General features: G+C 36.4%; 1 protein-coding gene across 5 annotated transcripts in view; it reads right to left on the bottom strand.

Annotated features, from left to right (window-relative positions):
* Positions 1-17,176, bottom strand: part of Spata5 (spermatogenesis associated 5) — a 183,177-nt gene that overhangs the window by 120,092 nt on the left and 45,909 nt on the right. For all 5 annotated transcript variants that reach the window (XM_028889824.2, XM_028889823.2, XM_037206555.1 and 2 more), the window contains exons 11-14: positions 8,495-8,704; positions 3,802-3,855; positions 2,249-2,328; positions 24-150 (exon numbers count right to left, since the gene is read on the bottom strand). In XM_028889824.2, coding sequence (XP_028745657.1) covers positions 24-150; positions 2,249-2,328; positions 3,802-3,855; positions 8,495-8,704 — 471 coding nt within the window. The remainder of the gene's footprint in view (positions 1-23; positions 151-2,248; positions 2,329-3,801; positions 3,856-8,494; positions 8,705-17,176) is intronic.

Raw genomic sequence — 17,176 nt, 5'->3', positions numbered from 1 at the left:
ACCCACACCACCTTATTTCTTACCTTGTCTATTCTGTCTGGGCGATTAGTAGCTGCCAAAACTGTTACATCTTTTAGCTGTTCAATCCCATCCATCTCCGTTAACAGCTGAGCCAAAACACGGTCTGCAACATTCCCAGCTCCTGAAGAACTGATATTTTGAAAACAGTTTAAAAAATATTCTTTCCTATCCTAAATATTATTTACTATTTTAAAAGTTCTTTATTGCAAATGTGTGTTTGACAACTTATTAGTAATTGAATTATCGTATCAAATACTATATTCAAATAATTTCCTTTCCTATTATAAAACATGCTGGCTTTTCTAACACTAAAATGGTAAATGACACTAGGATTGGAAAGTGAGACATAAGATTACTTCAACCAGTGCCTCAAACACAAAGAATTAAAGACAGTCACAACTTACATCTGCCATATTGACAGGGACAGGCAGTGAAAGAAAAATACCTTATGATACAGACTCATTGCATTGTGTATATGTATATTAACATACAGATACCCAGTGAAATGTACTTGGGAGGGGCAGGAAAGGACAAAGGGGTTTTCTGTCCTAAGATGAATGTTTTCTTTACATTGGCATCTGTGACAGGACACCTAGCATAACCACCACGTACAGTGGTAACAAGACTCAGATGTCACCATCCATAGAATAGAATCCTCTGACCCACAGCTTACAAGAGGACACAAGATACACATAACCACTGAGACCTAATTTGAGAGCAATTTGGTGAAAACATTTCATAGGCCAAGAAAACAATTTGACTGACTTTCAAAACATCAATAGGAAACAAAAACCATAAAACTGAGATCCTAGGAAATCAAAGCCAACATTAAGAAAAAGCTTAAATACAAATATTCACTAAAATAATGAAATGTCATAAAACTTGACTATCTGCTAGAGAAAAGCAACAGAACTTTCAAAAACATTTAGCAACAGAAAATACTAGTTAGACATTTATAATATAGTAATTTCCTTTCATAAGTCAAGACCCCTGTCCAAATTATTCTCAAAAGACACACAATGCCATGAGGCATTTAATATAATCAAAGGATTATACTAAAACACAAAACTGGCAAACTATACACAGATGATGTGGCTAGCCAGCCACTTTTCCACTAGTATGTGTCTGTTGTGGATGTCTTTGCACTACAGCAACTTAAGAATTCACTAATGGGGGCTGGAGAGATGGCTCAGTGGTTAAGAGCACCGACTGCTCTTCCAGAGGTCCTGAGTTCAATTCCCAGCAACCACATTGTGGCTCACAACCACTTGTAATGAGATCTGGTGCCCTCTTCTGGCCTGCAGGGACACATGCAGGCAGAACACTGTATACATAATAAATAAATAAATCTTTAAAAAAAAAAGAATTCACTAATGGGTTCTGTTACAGAAAACATCTGCTGGACAAGAGGTTTAATTCAGGGAAAGAACACATGAACAGCAAGGTCCAAGTCTTGGGTTTGGTCCCCAGCACCAAAAGCAAAAGTATAGAAATGATACACTGAAATCTATCTTCAAAGAATGCTCATGCCATGATAATTATTATGCTGTATTTTAAAAAACTGATCATGTCACAACAATAACACATCTGAAATGCTCAGGACTTAAAACTCTTTGAGTATCTTGTCATCAATGTCTAAGAAAACATCCCAAAACTTAAAAATTCTAAAATTTAAAGCACTTTTGGTCCAATCATTTAAGATAATCTACATTCTATTTTATTTTAAGTTTATTCTAGAGAATCCTAAAATCTATACAATAACCTTTTTTCTCTCTTTCAAGCCTTTTATATTTGACACTGTCTAAAGAGGAGACCATTTTGCTTCATCAACACAAAGCTAGAAACATGAAAATAAGATTTTTGTGTGGATCATTTTAGTAACAACTTTTATAATTTGCTTCTACTATACTAAATAATTATATCTAATTAAACTTTGTTTTCACTTTTAACTATATGTTTATATTAATACTATTACTTCTAATATATAGTACTAAGGGACCTTTGTACATAAACTAAAAATTAACTCAAATCCTTCAATTTTATTAGTATTTTTTCCAATTGTATAGGAAATGATTATACAAAGTAATTAGATTAAATAAGTGGGTAAAAGAGAAATTAACTGCACAGATTCAAAAATAGTTTTTTCTAGAAAAATATACTAATAGATAAAATTTGCATAAAAATGATACTGTTATTATTTAACGTTCTAATATTTAACATTTCTTACCTGCCTCTTTCAACTGCCAAAGCATCAAGTTCATCAAAAAAGATAATGGAAGGTGCCACTGCTCTTGCTTTACGGAATATCTAATGGAAAGAATACCACAGTAGATAAGATTAACAAATGCTAGAAAATTCCAAAGTTGGCTTCTTTCTGAAAACCATGTAAAATCAAATCTATCATGTACAAAACTACCAGCCTGATCACTTCATTTATACCCTATAGCGGGTGCCCAAAACACTGAGTGCTTTAAAAGTAACTTCTTTAGTGGTGAATAGACTACTCATTAATACAGTACAGGGAAGACCAGTTAAGTAATCAGAGAAATTCAGCTAAATACCAGCTCCAACAAGTGCTGTGTGAGCTTCAGCAGGCAAATTTTCTTCTTCAGATCTCAATTTCCACATCTAGAAAAGGATGGTGGTAATAATTCATACAGACCTCAGAAGAATAGGAAATGAGTAACAAATAGGGCCTAAAACATTTGGCCCAATATCTGGAACTTAATAAATAATACTATCATAAAACACAAATAAAATCCATATAAAATGCTCATATTATATCAAAGTCATAATCATTTTCTGTTAAGAATGTACAGGAAAATGGTTGACATAAAACCCAGGCAAGAAAAATGTCATATAGGACCATAGACTGACTTGAACAGAAGCCAGATAAACCATGAAAAGTCAGTGTTTTACACAATGAACAGCCAATGGAACAATGTATGAAAATGAGCTTGGAAGAAGGCAGCATGGGCAGAAAAACATCTAGATATGTGTCTCTTATAACTTAGACCATTATTTTTTCTTCATGCGTCACATGATCATAAAGATACAGGAGCCAGTTCAATATAAGTAGATATTGCTGTTTCTCATGCTGTCATTTCAACTAATACTTTACAAAATTACCATCATCTACATTTTAAAGAAGAAAAGACAAAACGTCATTTTAAATAGTTTCTTGTGACAAATATGTGAAACCCTATTTTTCCTGATTAGCACTAAAGTCTTCACAAGTAAGAGCCAATATCCCATTGCTATTTGTGTGTTCTATGAACAGGTGGGCACACTGTGTGAGGCAGGTTGGTGACTCTAGTTGCCGCAACTTTAACAGCTAAAATGAAGAAGCATTACCGTCAGGAGCTGGCATTAAAGGTCTGACTTTCAAAGTCAGCTGACAGAAGGAAGATACACTGTCTAAATCATCAAGCAGAAGTAAGATCAAGTCAGTAAGGTAAAAATTTCAAGTATGATGCTTATTTAAGATAAAAAGGCTATCTAATATAAAAGTTTAAAATTCCATACAATACTGTCCTCCATAAAGATAGACATTTCCTTTCACAAACATGGGGAGGGATGGTAGTTATTAAAATTAATTTTGGGTAAAAATAAAAGTTAGGATAGTATGGTAGATAGGAACAAACACAAAATATTAAAAAGTACTAAAAGTTGCATTTTAAATCATAAAATAGTATTTGCTTGAAGAAAACTTATGCCACTTCTCAGTACTGAAAACTAAGTAAAAGTACACAAAAGGGTGGAGTATGGTCCTCTTCTTACCTCTCTAACTGCTCTTTCAGATTCACCGACATATTTATTCATTAACTCAGGCCCCTGTAAGGAAAGAAACCAGTGAATTGGTGTCTTCACAGTCACCCATATTTTCCTTGTATTAAGAAGGGGGGAAAAAAACAAAAAGAGTAAGAACAAGATCCATGCAATCTATGACAAAAGTCCTTGAATGTTTCCAGTGTCAATGCTACACTCAACATGACAAGGCCATGCCAGAGGAGTCTCAGGATCATCCACACTGTTAACCATCCCAGAATCCCATTCTCATAACCACTTTTTGGTAAAGCTCCATAGTGCCTAGTCACAAGCTGCTGCTCCTGTCTCAACTGCCTTTTGATTATCTATTTCTTTCCTGTCTCTAGGTATCATATAAGAGGAATCGAATTCTATCAAACTGTACTAATCAGCTTTAACGAGAATTCTTAGCTTGCCCGTGCAAGCAAAAATTAATCACATTAAAAACAACACAATATACACGGGCGGTGGTGGCACACCCCTTTAATCCCAGCACTCGGGAGGCAGAGGCAAGCGGATCTCTGTCAGTTCAAGACCAGCCTGGACTACCAAGTGAGTTCCAGGAAAGGCACAAAACTACACAGAGAAACCCTGTCTCAAAAAACAAACAAACAAACAAACAAACAAACAAACAAACAAAAACCCACAACATAAAATCACCACAATATTATAATTATTTATATATTTTGGGCTCTGTAGATAACAGACTTACATATTATTCTTACTCTTCATTTTTGAAAAAAAATCCTTAAAAATTGTGGAATTCATTGTTAGAATTCTGGAACAAAACAAGCTGCAAATTAGATTTGGTCTGAAGACTATAGTTGTCTGAATCTGCTATAGGATTTATCTATTACAATTAGAAGAGCTCATTTCTGTCTGAAATACTACAAACCATCATAGTATCAGTGGTCTGACTACTGGAGAGTAAACCTAGATTTCAATATATCAAGAAGATTCATGAGACACTGAGAAAAAAAAATCAGTAACATACAAAAAATGCAATTTCAAATTATCTAGTACTATTGAGAACATCCTATCCAATTGTCAAAACTTCTAGGTACATACATACCCTAAGGAGACCATTACATACACACAAAGAAGCACATAAAAGAGTATTACTAATATACTAGTTAGAGCAACAGAAACAAAACCTGGAAAATCTCAAAATGTAGTAATATAAAATGGGTAAATAAATTGGTAAAGTCCTCATCAAGTGGAGACCAGGGTGTCGAGGTCTGAGTGTAAGTCCAGAAGAGAAAGATTCAAAGTAAAGCCATCAAGAAGCTGCCCTAAGACCAAAACAATGCTGCCTCGTACATGTGCAAGCAGTGAGTGTTCGGAATGTCTGATGGAAAATTTAAAGATGGAGTGACATTCCTAATCACTCCACTGATTAGTAAGACCATTTTGCATGGTTTCATCTGGCAAGATTATTTCTATAGTCCCACAAAATGATGAAGAATAAGGACTGTCCTTTCACAATATGGCAAAAAGTGTTTTTCACTCACATGTGCTAATTAGACTTTCCTAAACACAACCACAGAAAGGCATTACGGAAGTCAATCAAACAAGCTTTAAGCCCCAACCAAAAAAACAAGCTTTAATGAACACAATTGGTTTTTGTTGGCAGCAGGATACAGTAAGGAATTTTTATGCAGATTTTATTCAGTTTAGGTCAACTAATTAGGCAACTTGTGTCCTGACAAAGATCAGAAAGGAGAATGTTGGAGTCATCATTTTTATTGGATGTACATGCCAACTCAGTACTACTACTGTTATTCTGGTAACAACTATCCATAAAATTGAAGGATATGGCATAAAATACTAATATAATGAAGACATACTACACACGGCTTTTTAATCATCTCGCTTAAGAGCAGTTAGAGAATATAGAGAAAGGTCTTCACTCTTTTATAGGTAAAGGTTCTAAAGAAGACAACTTCAAATCAATACTGGAAAGAACATGATGCTTTTGAGATGTCTCCTCTGTTAAGTAAAATGTCCATCTCTTAGCATTGCTAACAGAATTATAAACATGACTTAAATTCACTGTATAAACAGACTTGATGACATATAGGAAATGTGAAAGCATGCCAAATAGCTGAACCATCTGAGGATCCATGTAGAAGTAGATTACCAGAAGCCCAGGGAAGAAACAAAGGGAAGGGGAGAGAAGACAAAGGAGTGGGGAGGGAGGAAGAGGAGGGAGATGAGGTAAATAACACAGATCTGAAAAGTTAACCTGATTATTTAGCATTATGAGAAAAACTGGGCCAGAATAACTCAAGTCAGACTTTACTAACAAGTAAAGGCAATAATGGAAGTTGGTTAGGCCAAAGATTGCATGATTTTGGACTGAACTACAAGCTCATGAACCTCACCCAGATGAGTGGCCAGTACAATGCAACACATAATGTTAAACTGTCATGTTGCACTGCTCTGGAATTCAATATACCAGAGCAGTTTCATCACCAAGGAAGGTAACTTTGAAGTTGAAATTCAAGCTGTTAAAATTCACTATATTCTAGTACAGTTTCAAAAGTTTATATTCAGTTTTAAAGACAGCTCTTACATTTAGAGAAAATAGTTCGCAATCTGCTACCATACTTTTTGATCAATGCGAGTGTGAGTGGTGTATGTGTGTGTGTTTACACTTCTTAAACATGAAATCAGCAACAATGAGCATGAGTTAATTCTGTGAAGTCTTGCTAAATGTCTGATGTGTATTGTCCCTGGTGTGAATTGTATACTGTTTGAATGTGTTCCCAAAGGGTTCTTGTACAAAGCTTGGTTTCTAATGTGGTAGTAGTGAGAAATGGTGGGACATTAGAGAGATGGAGGCAAGTGGGAGATTAATGAAGCAATTAGTCTCAGAAAGAATGTTAGTTCTTGTGAGATTTGGAGTTGTTACAAGAGGGAGGTCATTCTCTGGCTACCTGCTTTGTAATGAACTCTTGCACCTACCTGTGCTTTTACCAAGATGTTATGTAATAGGCCCTCCAGAGTTTTAGCCTCCAAATTTGTGTGGTAAATTAGGCTATCAGCCTGCCTCAGGCACTTTGTCATAGTAATTATAATCTTTAAAAATGGAACATAATCCTGCTTTAACCATGTTTTAAATACATCTATATGTACATATAATATCATAATTTTAACTAAAAATATTAGATACAAAGAAGTGAAATAAATGGCCAAAATCACACAGACTAAATGGCAGTATGGGGTTCACGTCTCATAAATGCTACAGCTGACAGAGAATTGCCCCAAACTGCTCACTGAAGCAGGTTTTACTGAAGCAAACAAAAGGCCGCAACAGCTGAGTTACAGGCTCAAGGTTCTACCTAGCAAGAGCTAAAAGTGACAGGGTGCGGGGCTGCACTTTCCACATCAGTGCTGTTTCTGTAACTATGCTGTCTTTATTTTCTTCACATCCAGAAAGGAGAAAGGTAATGGCCCTTTCATTGCATAAAGTCCAGCACTGCAAATTAAAAGGTACTGAACAGATCAAGTTGCAAGGTGACTTCTAAATCTTCTTAAATAAATAACTACATGGCCTAATTTGAAAATACTGTGCTATATATAAATAAGACACCCATCTGTACCTCACTATCCAGTTAGGATGAAAACAGTATATGATATTTTAAAAATAGACCAATTCCTAGAATGGATACTGTTAAGACCACAGGAGGTTTTTGCTTAACAATTTTACTTATCAAATAACCTCAGCAACTTGGTCCTGACACATTTTACCCACTAGACAGCATGTGTTACCTAGATAAGTGTGATCAAGAAAACTATTAACTTATTTGGACATATATTATTTCTAACACCCATGGCCAAGGTTTCCACTGCTCAATTTTGCAAAACAACAAAATAATGAAGAATATGTACAAGTATTTGCCTGTTTTATTAATCTGGGGAACTGAACTTGACTTAACCCTGTTTTATTACTTTACAGTCACAAATTTAAGTTTGAGCTTGTCACCTCTTGCTCTTGTAGTTCTCTGTAATCATTTCTGGGATTTCTCCAGTCCTCCCAGGAGCTGCTTAAATGTGTCTGACACCTGCCTGGTATTTCTGGGCTATTACAATTCAAATCAAGTGTTTAAGTTCGAAACTGTCTGGAGCAGGCAAGTTAACCAAGGGTTGATTATGGTGAATATGAGGGATATGCCCACAAAAAGCCAAACATCCAAGTGATAGGTTTACACATAGGCACTGTGAGGAAAGGATCTTGAAAATCACAAGTACAGCATCCACACACATAGAAGGCCATTCTGGAGACACCTCAAAGAGCAGGAAAACAGACATTAAGTATGAGTCAGATATGCTGCAGCCAAGTAAAAGCTCTAAAAAGGAAGAGGGATTGGCAGCAAAGGGAAGGAATTTAAATCACTCTTCTCAAAAATCTATACTTCCCAAGCATTCACTTGGGGGAGGGAGACCGGGAAAGACATGTCTCTTCAGAATTTTGACTGTACCATGATAGCTCTAACTGGGTATTTGTACCAACTTATTTCTTATCTTCTCTACTTATAGTTTACTGTTATCTCTATCTCAGATAAAGACATAAAAATCAAGTGTTCCTTACAGAACAGACATCATACATGACATAATGGAAAGCAGCCAGAAGAGAGTAACCATTGAAACTCCAATATCCTACCTTTATAGCTAGAAAGTTCAACCCGCTTTCACTGGCCAAAGCCTTTGCTATCATTGTTTTGGAGCATCCAGGAGGACCATACAAGAGAACTCCTTTAGGTGGCTGAATACCCATTCTGATGAAAGACTTAGGATGTTTCAAGGGCCATTCCACAGCCTGTTTCAATTTCAGTTTGATATTTTCCAGTCCTCCAATATCTGACCAGGATACCTACAAAACAAAATGTTTTTTTTTTTCTTTATCATTAATTGTAATTTGTCTTTAAAGGACAAATGAAGCCTCTTTAAGTAAATGTGTTATATTCACTGCATTAGGTTAATATGTGCTTAGTAAGTACAGCATGACCTTTATGGTGCTCATCTCAGGTAAGTTAACACAGGACTCCTGCTCAAAAATAAAAGTAACACCTCATCAGAATATCTGATTTATTTATTGGGAATTCTGCATAAGTACTGTAGTTATATCATTTCTCCCTCCCTCTTCACTCTCTAACTTCTCCCCCCATGCCCATTATTTCTCAAATTCATTGCCTCTTATTCTTTACTCATCATCACATATACACAAATTTATAAATATAACTTGTTGAGTTTATATGGTGTGAGTAATATACATATGTGTTTAGGGCTGACCATCTCAGAGCCTACTGATTCTCCTCTTAGCAGCCATTAACTGCCTGTAGTTCTTCATCTAGGATGGATCCTTGTGTGATTTCCCTCCATTCATATGAGCATGTCAACTGGTACTGTTACTGCACAAAGTACCAGCAAGTTTGCATAAATTCCACTGTAGACCCAGAGCCATATAGGATAGAAACTTGGTAGGCTGTGTTGGCATGTAATGTCCTATAAGCAATCCATAACAAATTCATTTTATTCATGAGGCTGGACTTGTATGAGTAATCCTTTGGGCTGTCAGCTTACTCCTAGTTCAAAAGCAAGCACTTCTTTTATGCCTCCCTTTCTGGTGGTTTGAATACCAATGGCCCCCATAGACTCATATATTGAAAATTCAGTCACCAGGAAATGGCACTATTTGAGAAGGATTAGGAGGTGTGGCTTTGTTGGAGTAAGTGTGGCCGGAAGTATTTCACTGGAGGTGGGTTTTGAGGTTTCAAATGTCCATGCCAAGTCCATTCTCTCTGGGCCTTCTGCCCAGAGATCAGCTCTCAGACATACTCCAGTGCCTACCTGAGTGCAGCCATACTCCCCACCATTGCAAAGACTAACCTTCTCAACTGTAAGTAAGGCCACAATTAAATGTTTTCTTTGGTAAGAGTTGCCTTGGTCTTGGCACCTCTTTACAGAAACAGAACAGTGACTAAGACACCCTGGAAAACTCATTAAACAATATGCAATGGACTTATTTTTGCCTCCCCCACCCCCATTTGCTGATTTCTGATTTTATCAATTACTAAAATTGCCTTGATATTGATGCACATGAGCCTAGAACCTTGAACCACTGACCAATGATGCAGAATCATACTTACTGTTTACCAGAAAAGCCAACAATAATTGTATAAAACAGTATGCATTTGGCAGAAATACAGCAGGGCTATTACACCCTTCTGAGCAGTTCCATTCTGTACATTCTAATTTCTTTGATTTACCCTTTTTAATTTTATTCTAAAAACATTCAAACATACACAAAAGATGATCAAGTACACACAAGAGCTATACTCTGAATGATTCACCAGCTTTAGTATTTCCCACATCTGATTTACTGAACACGTCTTTCTCTATACACTTAACAGTACACAAACTGGCATAATCAGTTTTTGAATTTTCTGCCGATTTTTTTTAACAGTAAGCTGGAGAGATGTCACTTTTTTTCTAGATACATTAACAACATATCTCTCATAAAAAACATTCTGGGAAGAATTTTAAATGGTAGTAAGGAATGAACTAGGGATCACAAATTACAGAGGATTCAGGAGAATGGACAGTTAATTTGGTAGCAAGGCACCGAAAGGTGGACTCATCAGAGTGCTTTTCAGTGGAATGCTTTACCAGTGGAATACATATGTATGTGCATGCCTCTCCTCATATGTACACACTTGATTAAGAGGTTATCCTATAGAGTATGAAGAGTAAACTAGCCACACTGCAGCAGAGCATAGATGTGGAAGTCAGAGAAGCAACTTCTTCAACTTGCAAGAACAAAAATGATAATACATTCTGAACCCCGCAAGTTATTCACTTTTGACTCGTAGTTACATGTACACAGCAATAACATACTACATAAACATATTCCGGAGCCAAATTCCCATGCCTTGCAGCACAGGAGTTAGACATTAAGTTTACTAGCAGTGCAGCAGAACAAGAGCTTATGCCAATTTAAGAAGTAGATAAACAGATAAAAGATTTTAATGGTTAGTAGAGAACAGCCTGCTTTGTAATGGATACGCTTAAAAAATTCAGTTCTACACTCATAAATGGATAGGGAGAGTGTGTTTACTCCTGTCTATAAACATAATTGACTCACAACCTGAGAGTCTCCAGTAAAATTTAGTATTCAATATATCCTCAGGATGTATGGTTTCCAGTAAGTCTTTAACAATTTGTTACTCCAACCTATAGTTTCCTAGCAATCCTTAGTAACTTCCCCTTTTATGGCCAAATACAAATTGCAGCATGTCTTGGAACTAGGAGGAATATGCAGATGAGTCTGGACTGGTTTTGGATATATGCTGTGCAGAAAGGCAAACTGTATCCTTTAAGTTAACTTTTAAAGAAAATTTCATTTATCACCTGATGCCTATGCATAATTGGGCATACATATGATTAAGTCAGATTATCATAGGAAATGATACAGTGAATAAGAGGTTTACTCTATAACCCAAACCTATCAATGAAAACATAAAATTACCCTTACCCTACCCCTAATTATTATTACACCTATGATACCTTTATATTCTTCCTAATTGTATTATGACCAAAACTTACAAGTGAGATAAATTCAATTTTAAAGAATTATCTTTTACATGTCCCAAGGATCACAAGGGCACATATCTTTAGAAATCTACACTCTACAAAGCAAAAGCTGAATGTACCCTTAAAGATACAGTCTTAGTCTAAATAAATATGTTTTAACTCTAGTACTAACCAGCTTAAAATCTTTTTGTAATTGTGAACTATGAGTATGTATATAGTTGAAAACTACCTGTATAAGACTTTTATATAAAGAGATCAGAATGTTAAAAGTAACAGTAATATCCAATTTCTTGTCTGACCACAAGGACAACTGACAGAAGAATAAGCTTTAAGAAACTATGAAACAATCTAAGAATTATGTGTATAATTTTTGTCTTAAAAGTAGTCATTGCCAGTGCTGGGGTGTAGTACACATTCACAATTTTGCCTTTTGTTTCTTTTAGTTTCATGCCTTTTAAACACAATATTCTTTAAAATTCAGAATGGTTAAAAAAATGAGCTTAAATCTCAGATAGACTACTCAATGTGACTTTGGATCATTTACTCCATCTCTTTAAATTTCTTCCTAATTTAGAAGATAAAAATAACACCTCAGATTCATTATGAGATTTAAGGGCAGTATATATTAAATTAATTACATATGTGATCCTATATTTAGATGTCCGAGAGACAATCACCATTATGTTTTAACAGAGAATGGCAAAAGATTAAGAAGTCACTGCATTTGTAATTTCATGAGTAATATTTAACTGTTATAATTATTCTCCATCTTTGAGGCTTTTTTGTGTGTTCTTTGTTTGTTATTATCATTCAATCTTTAAACTAAAGGCAAACCAGTTTCGTCTTTTGATTTTAGCACTTGAAAACCAAAACATTGATTAGCCTTTCTATGTGCTAAGAAAATAATTTAAAAATAAAAAACAATCTTAACATAAAATTTCACAGTTTACTCTTGCAGGGGCAAAAAAGTCCTAAGGCACAGAAGGAACTTGTGGGAAAAGTTGGTTGGGCTACAAGGATTAATGCCACCATGAAATCATAAAGTACTGGAACTGGCTGGCTGATTACCACCTTAACTTCAGACAGTATTAGCTTTCAATATTTCATCTTTCAATAAATACTGTTAAGCTTTCTAGGATTGTCTTAGTAAGTTAAGTCTACCTTATCCAGGAGAAAACTATTATAAATCTAACAGGATGCTCTATGGCTGGGCCCTTTCTTCTTTTGTTCCTATCCTGGTCAACGTGGCTTTAAAATGTCTTTTGAATGCTAATACAGTTAGAAATAAAGAAAGAGCTGTTGTAAAACAAGCAGATAAGGGAGAGAAAATTTCACCAGGAAAATGCAACATTTTTCTTCTTAGATGAGCACTCCAACAGAGCATTTTAGTTACATATCCACACAAACCCAAGAACTCAATGATCAGATTAAAAACATAAAGTAAATACATTAAAAAAAAAATTTAAAGGACAAGTTCCAAAAGGGAAATGAAAACTAACAAAGGGGCTTCAGAACCTTGGGGGTTACTGAGAGGACCGTGTCAGCTCCAGCATGACAGGCAGTACCTGTTTCAAAGCTTTTAGAGGGCCAACATTAACTTTGAAACATTAAAATACACATATTTTCAAAAAAAAGAAAAAGAAAACCTAACTTTTGAATGGGGAAGGGGGAGAGAACAAGTGAATCTCCAGATGCTTCTTTAGTAGAGATAAAGCAAGAGAATGGAGGTGAGAAAGTATGCTCTCAGACATCAATGGAAAAGGTAAAAAAGAAAAGCATCACACACCCACATGCAGAGCTTTCTATGCCATAAAGATGGTCTATGAAGCTTCCCTAAAAAGAGCCTGAGTTTAGATTCACTGTGATGCCAGGAGCCTGTAGATCTCTCTCCTGTTCTTAAAACACACACACACACACACACACACACACACACACACATCTCTCTCCTGTTCTTAAAACAAACACACACACACACACACACACACACACACACACACACACACACACACTCTCTCTCAGCAACAGTCATTAAGAGTATGCAGAGTATTGTAAATACACATACAGGTGTAGTGTATGCCACCTGTACTTCAACACTTGTACAAATACAAGGGATAACAGGAACTGAAAAATAAGTTTTTCACTTATAATCTGGAGGGAAAGTTATTTAATTGTAGCACAGTAATCAGGATTGCAAGCAACAGTAACAATCCTTCCACTAACTTCTGTATTGTCTCTCATTTCACCTAAAAGGGTATTAAAAAAAGCAGAATGAAGGTGTTAAACTCTAAAATATTTCATAAGATTGAAATACTTGGTTTTGGCAGTGTATATTTCCTGGTTAAAATTAATCTATTTCCCAAATGTGCTTTCCTGTTCAATTTTATTACTTAAAACCATAAAAACAAACAAGACAAAATGCCAGGAAGACTAGGATCTTGGGAGTGATAGAAGACACTTTTCTGTCTAGACAACAAGAAGCAAAGTCAAAACAAATAAAAATAAAATAAAAAGGTTTGCCGAGAAAACATGGACTTAACAGTACCTACAGGATGTATCATCGAATCCAAGAAAAGCAAATCTTACTTAGCAACGTGTCATAAAAACCTTCAATCCATGGAGTCTGAAGAAAGAAGAAAAGAAGAAAGGAAGGAAGGAAGGAAGGAAGGAAGGAAGGAAGGAAGGAAGGAAGGAAGGAAGGAAGGAAGGAAGGAAGGAAGGAAGGAAGGACGAACATTCATGGTATTTAAAAAATAGAAACTCAAGATTCCTCACAATTATCCTAAGGGTATATGAAGAATGAAACATAATTACAGTCAATTAAACTGTTTCACTCAAACTTTTACAGCAGGAAAGAGCTACTAATGAGTTTACCTGATGAAATGCAAATGACAAGTCTCATCCAGAGGTAGGATCTCCTGAAAAGGAGCCAGAAGACAACACAGAAGTACATTCTGAATATCTAATTAGTGAAACAGAGTTCTGATGATTTATATAAGTGGTGTGTTACCTGTAAGACAGGACTCAGCAATGTTTACTTCCTAAGTGACATTAATTTGATGGCCATCTCCCTCAAGTTGATGTGAACTTATTGAGGTGTTGGAGCTTTACAGTTAGCCTAAAGGCACTGATGTACTGGGCTTATGACCACAGTCCCCTACCTCAAACAGCTCTCACAGACCCAGGTAGGCCTTAGGTGTTGAGTCTTTCCCTATAGTTTTATTCTAGACTAGCCCAATACCAGGTCAGTCTTCAGGACTCAAGATCCAGTCCTATAATCACATCAAGTCCAAGCCCCGCAGACTCAGGTTCTAGGCCAGAACTCCCAGAACAAGATGTTAGATCTACTCATCTGCTGATCCAGGAACCAGGCCAGACCATGTGAGGCTTGAGCAGTAAGCCAGCATGCAGAACTTGAGACCCCCTAAAGGGCTATCAGTAAAGACATTTTTTTAAGAAGCTAATCTGTAAACAATCTGACAACAGCAAAAGGTCACAATGATCACAGATAATTAGGAAAACAATACCACCAAAGGAATAAATTTCATCACTTCCACTATATCTGAAAGAACTGGGTATCAAGGACCACAAGATGGTTTAATGGGTAATGGTGCTTGTACACAAACACATGCACACTGAACAAAACTTTAACAATAATAATACTGGGAAACTACAAACTGATAAGCAAAAATCTCATAATAGTCACGCTAAAAATAAAAAGATCAGGGAATTACAAAGGACCACAGATAAACAATTAAGTAAAATCAGGAAAGTAATATATAACTAAGGGAATTCAAGAGAGAAACAGTAAGAAAAAAACCAAACAGAAATTCTAACACTGAAGAACATAGTGACTGATAACCAAGCTACAATCCATACACTCCGAGAGGATAGATACAGAGGAAGGGTCTAAAGTGGATACATGGATTTCCCTGGGAGAGAGAAATAGACTAGACTTTACAGGTGTACTGGAGCAAATGGGAAGGGAACAGGAAGATCAGATGAGGAGGTAAAGGGGAGAGAGGGTAGAGAGGGAGAGAATGCAGGGAGATACCTAGAACTGAGAGGCATTTGAGGGATGATATGGAAACCGAGTGCAGTGGAAACTTTCTAAAATATATGAAGGTGATCTTAATGAGATTGTCTAATAATAGTCTCGAATGGCCATCCCTGTTACCAAACAAGGCTTCCAATAGTGAGACTGGGTTGTATTAAACTGAGTTGCTGGCCAAGGGGGTCACATGGAATCCCCCAAAAAACCAAGGCTGTTGTTAAGACAATGAGTTGCTCTCCATAAACTGATAGGACATCATTGATAAGGACAACACCCACAAGACTCATTGAACATGAAGTCTAGCTGGTGCCTACATGGAGCCTTCACCCCTACATTCTAGTGTCTTTGGTGCAGGAAAGTACTCTGTACACTACCAAAAGAGAAACATAAACAAAGAATAAATGTAAATAAATGTAAACCCAGCCACAAAATCTTGACCTACAATCTGTTCTGCTTGCAAAGTAAGCTAAAGCAATGGTGGCACAGAACTTGTGGGAGTAATTAATGTCTGATTTGATTTAAGGCCCACTCCATGAGATGGAACCCATATCCAACACTGCTTAGGTGAGCAAGAATCAGAAACTAGATATCCCAGAAACCTAGGGTAAAACCAAACACTACTGGTCTTAAAATTTAAAAAAAAAAAAACAAAACACTAAAATGATTCTTAACGATACTCTGCTATACTCATAGATCAGTGCCTTATTCAGTCATCATCAGAGAAGCTGCCTCCGACAGGAGATGGGAACAGATAGAGACCCACATCCATTTTAGAGAAAGTCTAAATGGGATGTCTCTATCAAATCTCTCTCCTTAGAACTCAGGGAACCCCGTGGAAGAGAAGGTGTAAAGTGTGTAAGAGCCAGAGAAGATGAAGGAGAACAAAGACTTTTGAATCAACTAAGCAAGGCACATAAGAACTCAGAGACCAAAGCAGCAAGCACAGGACCTACATGGGTCGTCATCAGGTCCTCTGACTAAATATTATAGCTTTTAACTAGTATTTTTATGGGACTCTTGAGTGTGAGAATGAGTGGGTCTATGATTCTTGTGCCTGTTCTTAGGACTCTCTTCCTTCTGTTGGGTTGCCTTGTCCAACTTTGGTATGATGGGTTTTGCTTCATCTTATATTTTATTTTTGTCATGTTTGGCTGTTATCTCTTAGAAGTCTGTTCTTTTCTAATGACAGAAGAGGATCTGGCGGGGAGAGGAAGGGAGGGAAGGGAAGGGATGGGAGGGAAAAGGAGGGAAGGGAAGGGAGTGGATAGGAGCGAAGAGGCTGGGAGTCCCGGGGAGGGGGTAGATTAACTGAACAGGGGGAAGAGATATTATAATCAGGATATATTGTATAAGAAAACAATCTATTTTCAATAAAAGGAAAAAATGAAAAAAAGAGAAATTCTAATGTTGAAGAACACAGTGACGAAAGTAAAAATTCAAAACAAAAATGTCAATAGCTCATCAAGCAGGTGACACACTAGACTACAGATCTTTTGATATTGCCTAACATGGTGGGAAAATGAAGTGAAAAAAGCCTATAGGACTTGTGGAATACCATCAAGCAAACAAACATAAAGAACATGAAAAGTCCCAGAAGGGGCAAAAAAAGGGGCAGAAAGTTTAGTTAATGGTTAAAGAGATAATGGCAGCAAACTTCCCCATTGTGCTCAGGCACATACAGATCCCCAAACGTCTGAAGAC

The sequence above is a fragment of the Peromyscus leucopus genome, chromosome 6 (genome assembly GCF_004664715.2).
Source record: "Peromyscus leucopus breed LL Stock chromosome 6, UCI_PerLeu_2.1, whole genome shotgun sequence".
Classification (NCBI taxonomy): Eukaryota; Metazoa; Chordata; class Mammalia; order Rodentia; family Cricetidae; genus Peromyscus; species Peromyscus leucopus.
The sequence above is the reverse complement of the archived record's forward strand: the minus strand, read 5'-3'. Positions and strand labels throughout refer to the sequence as shown.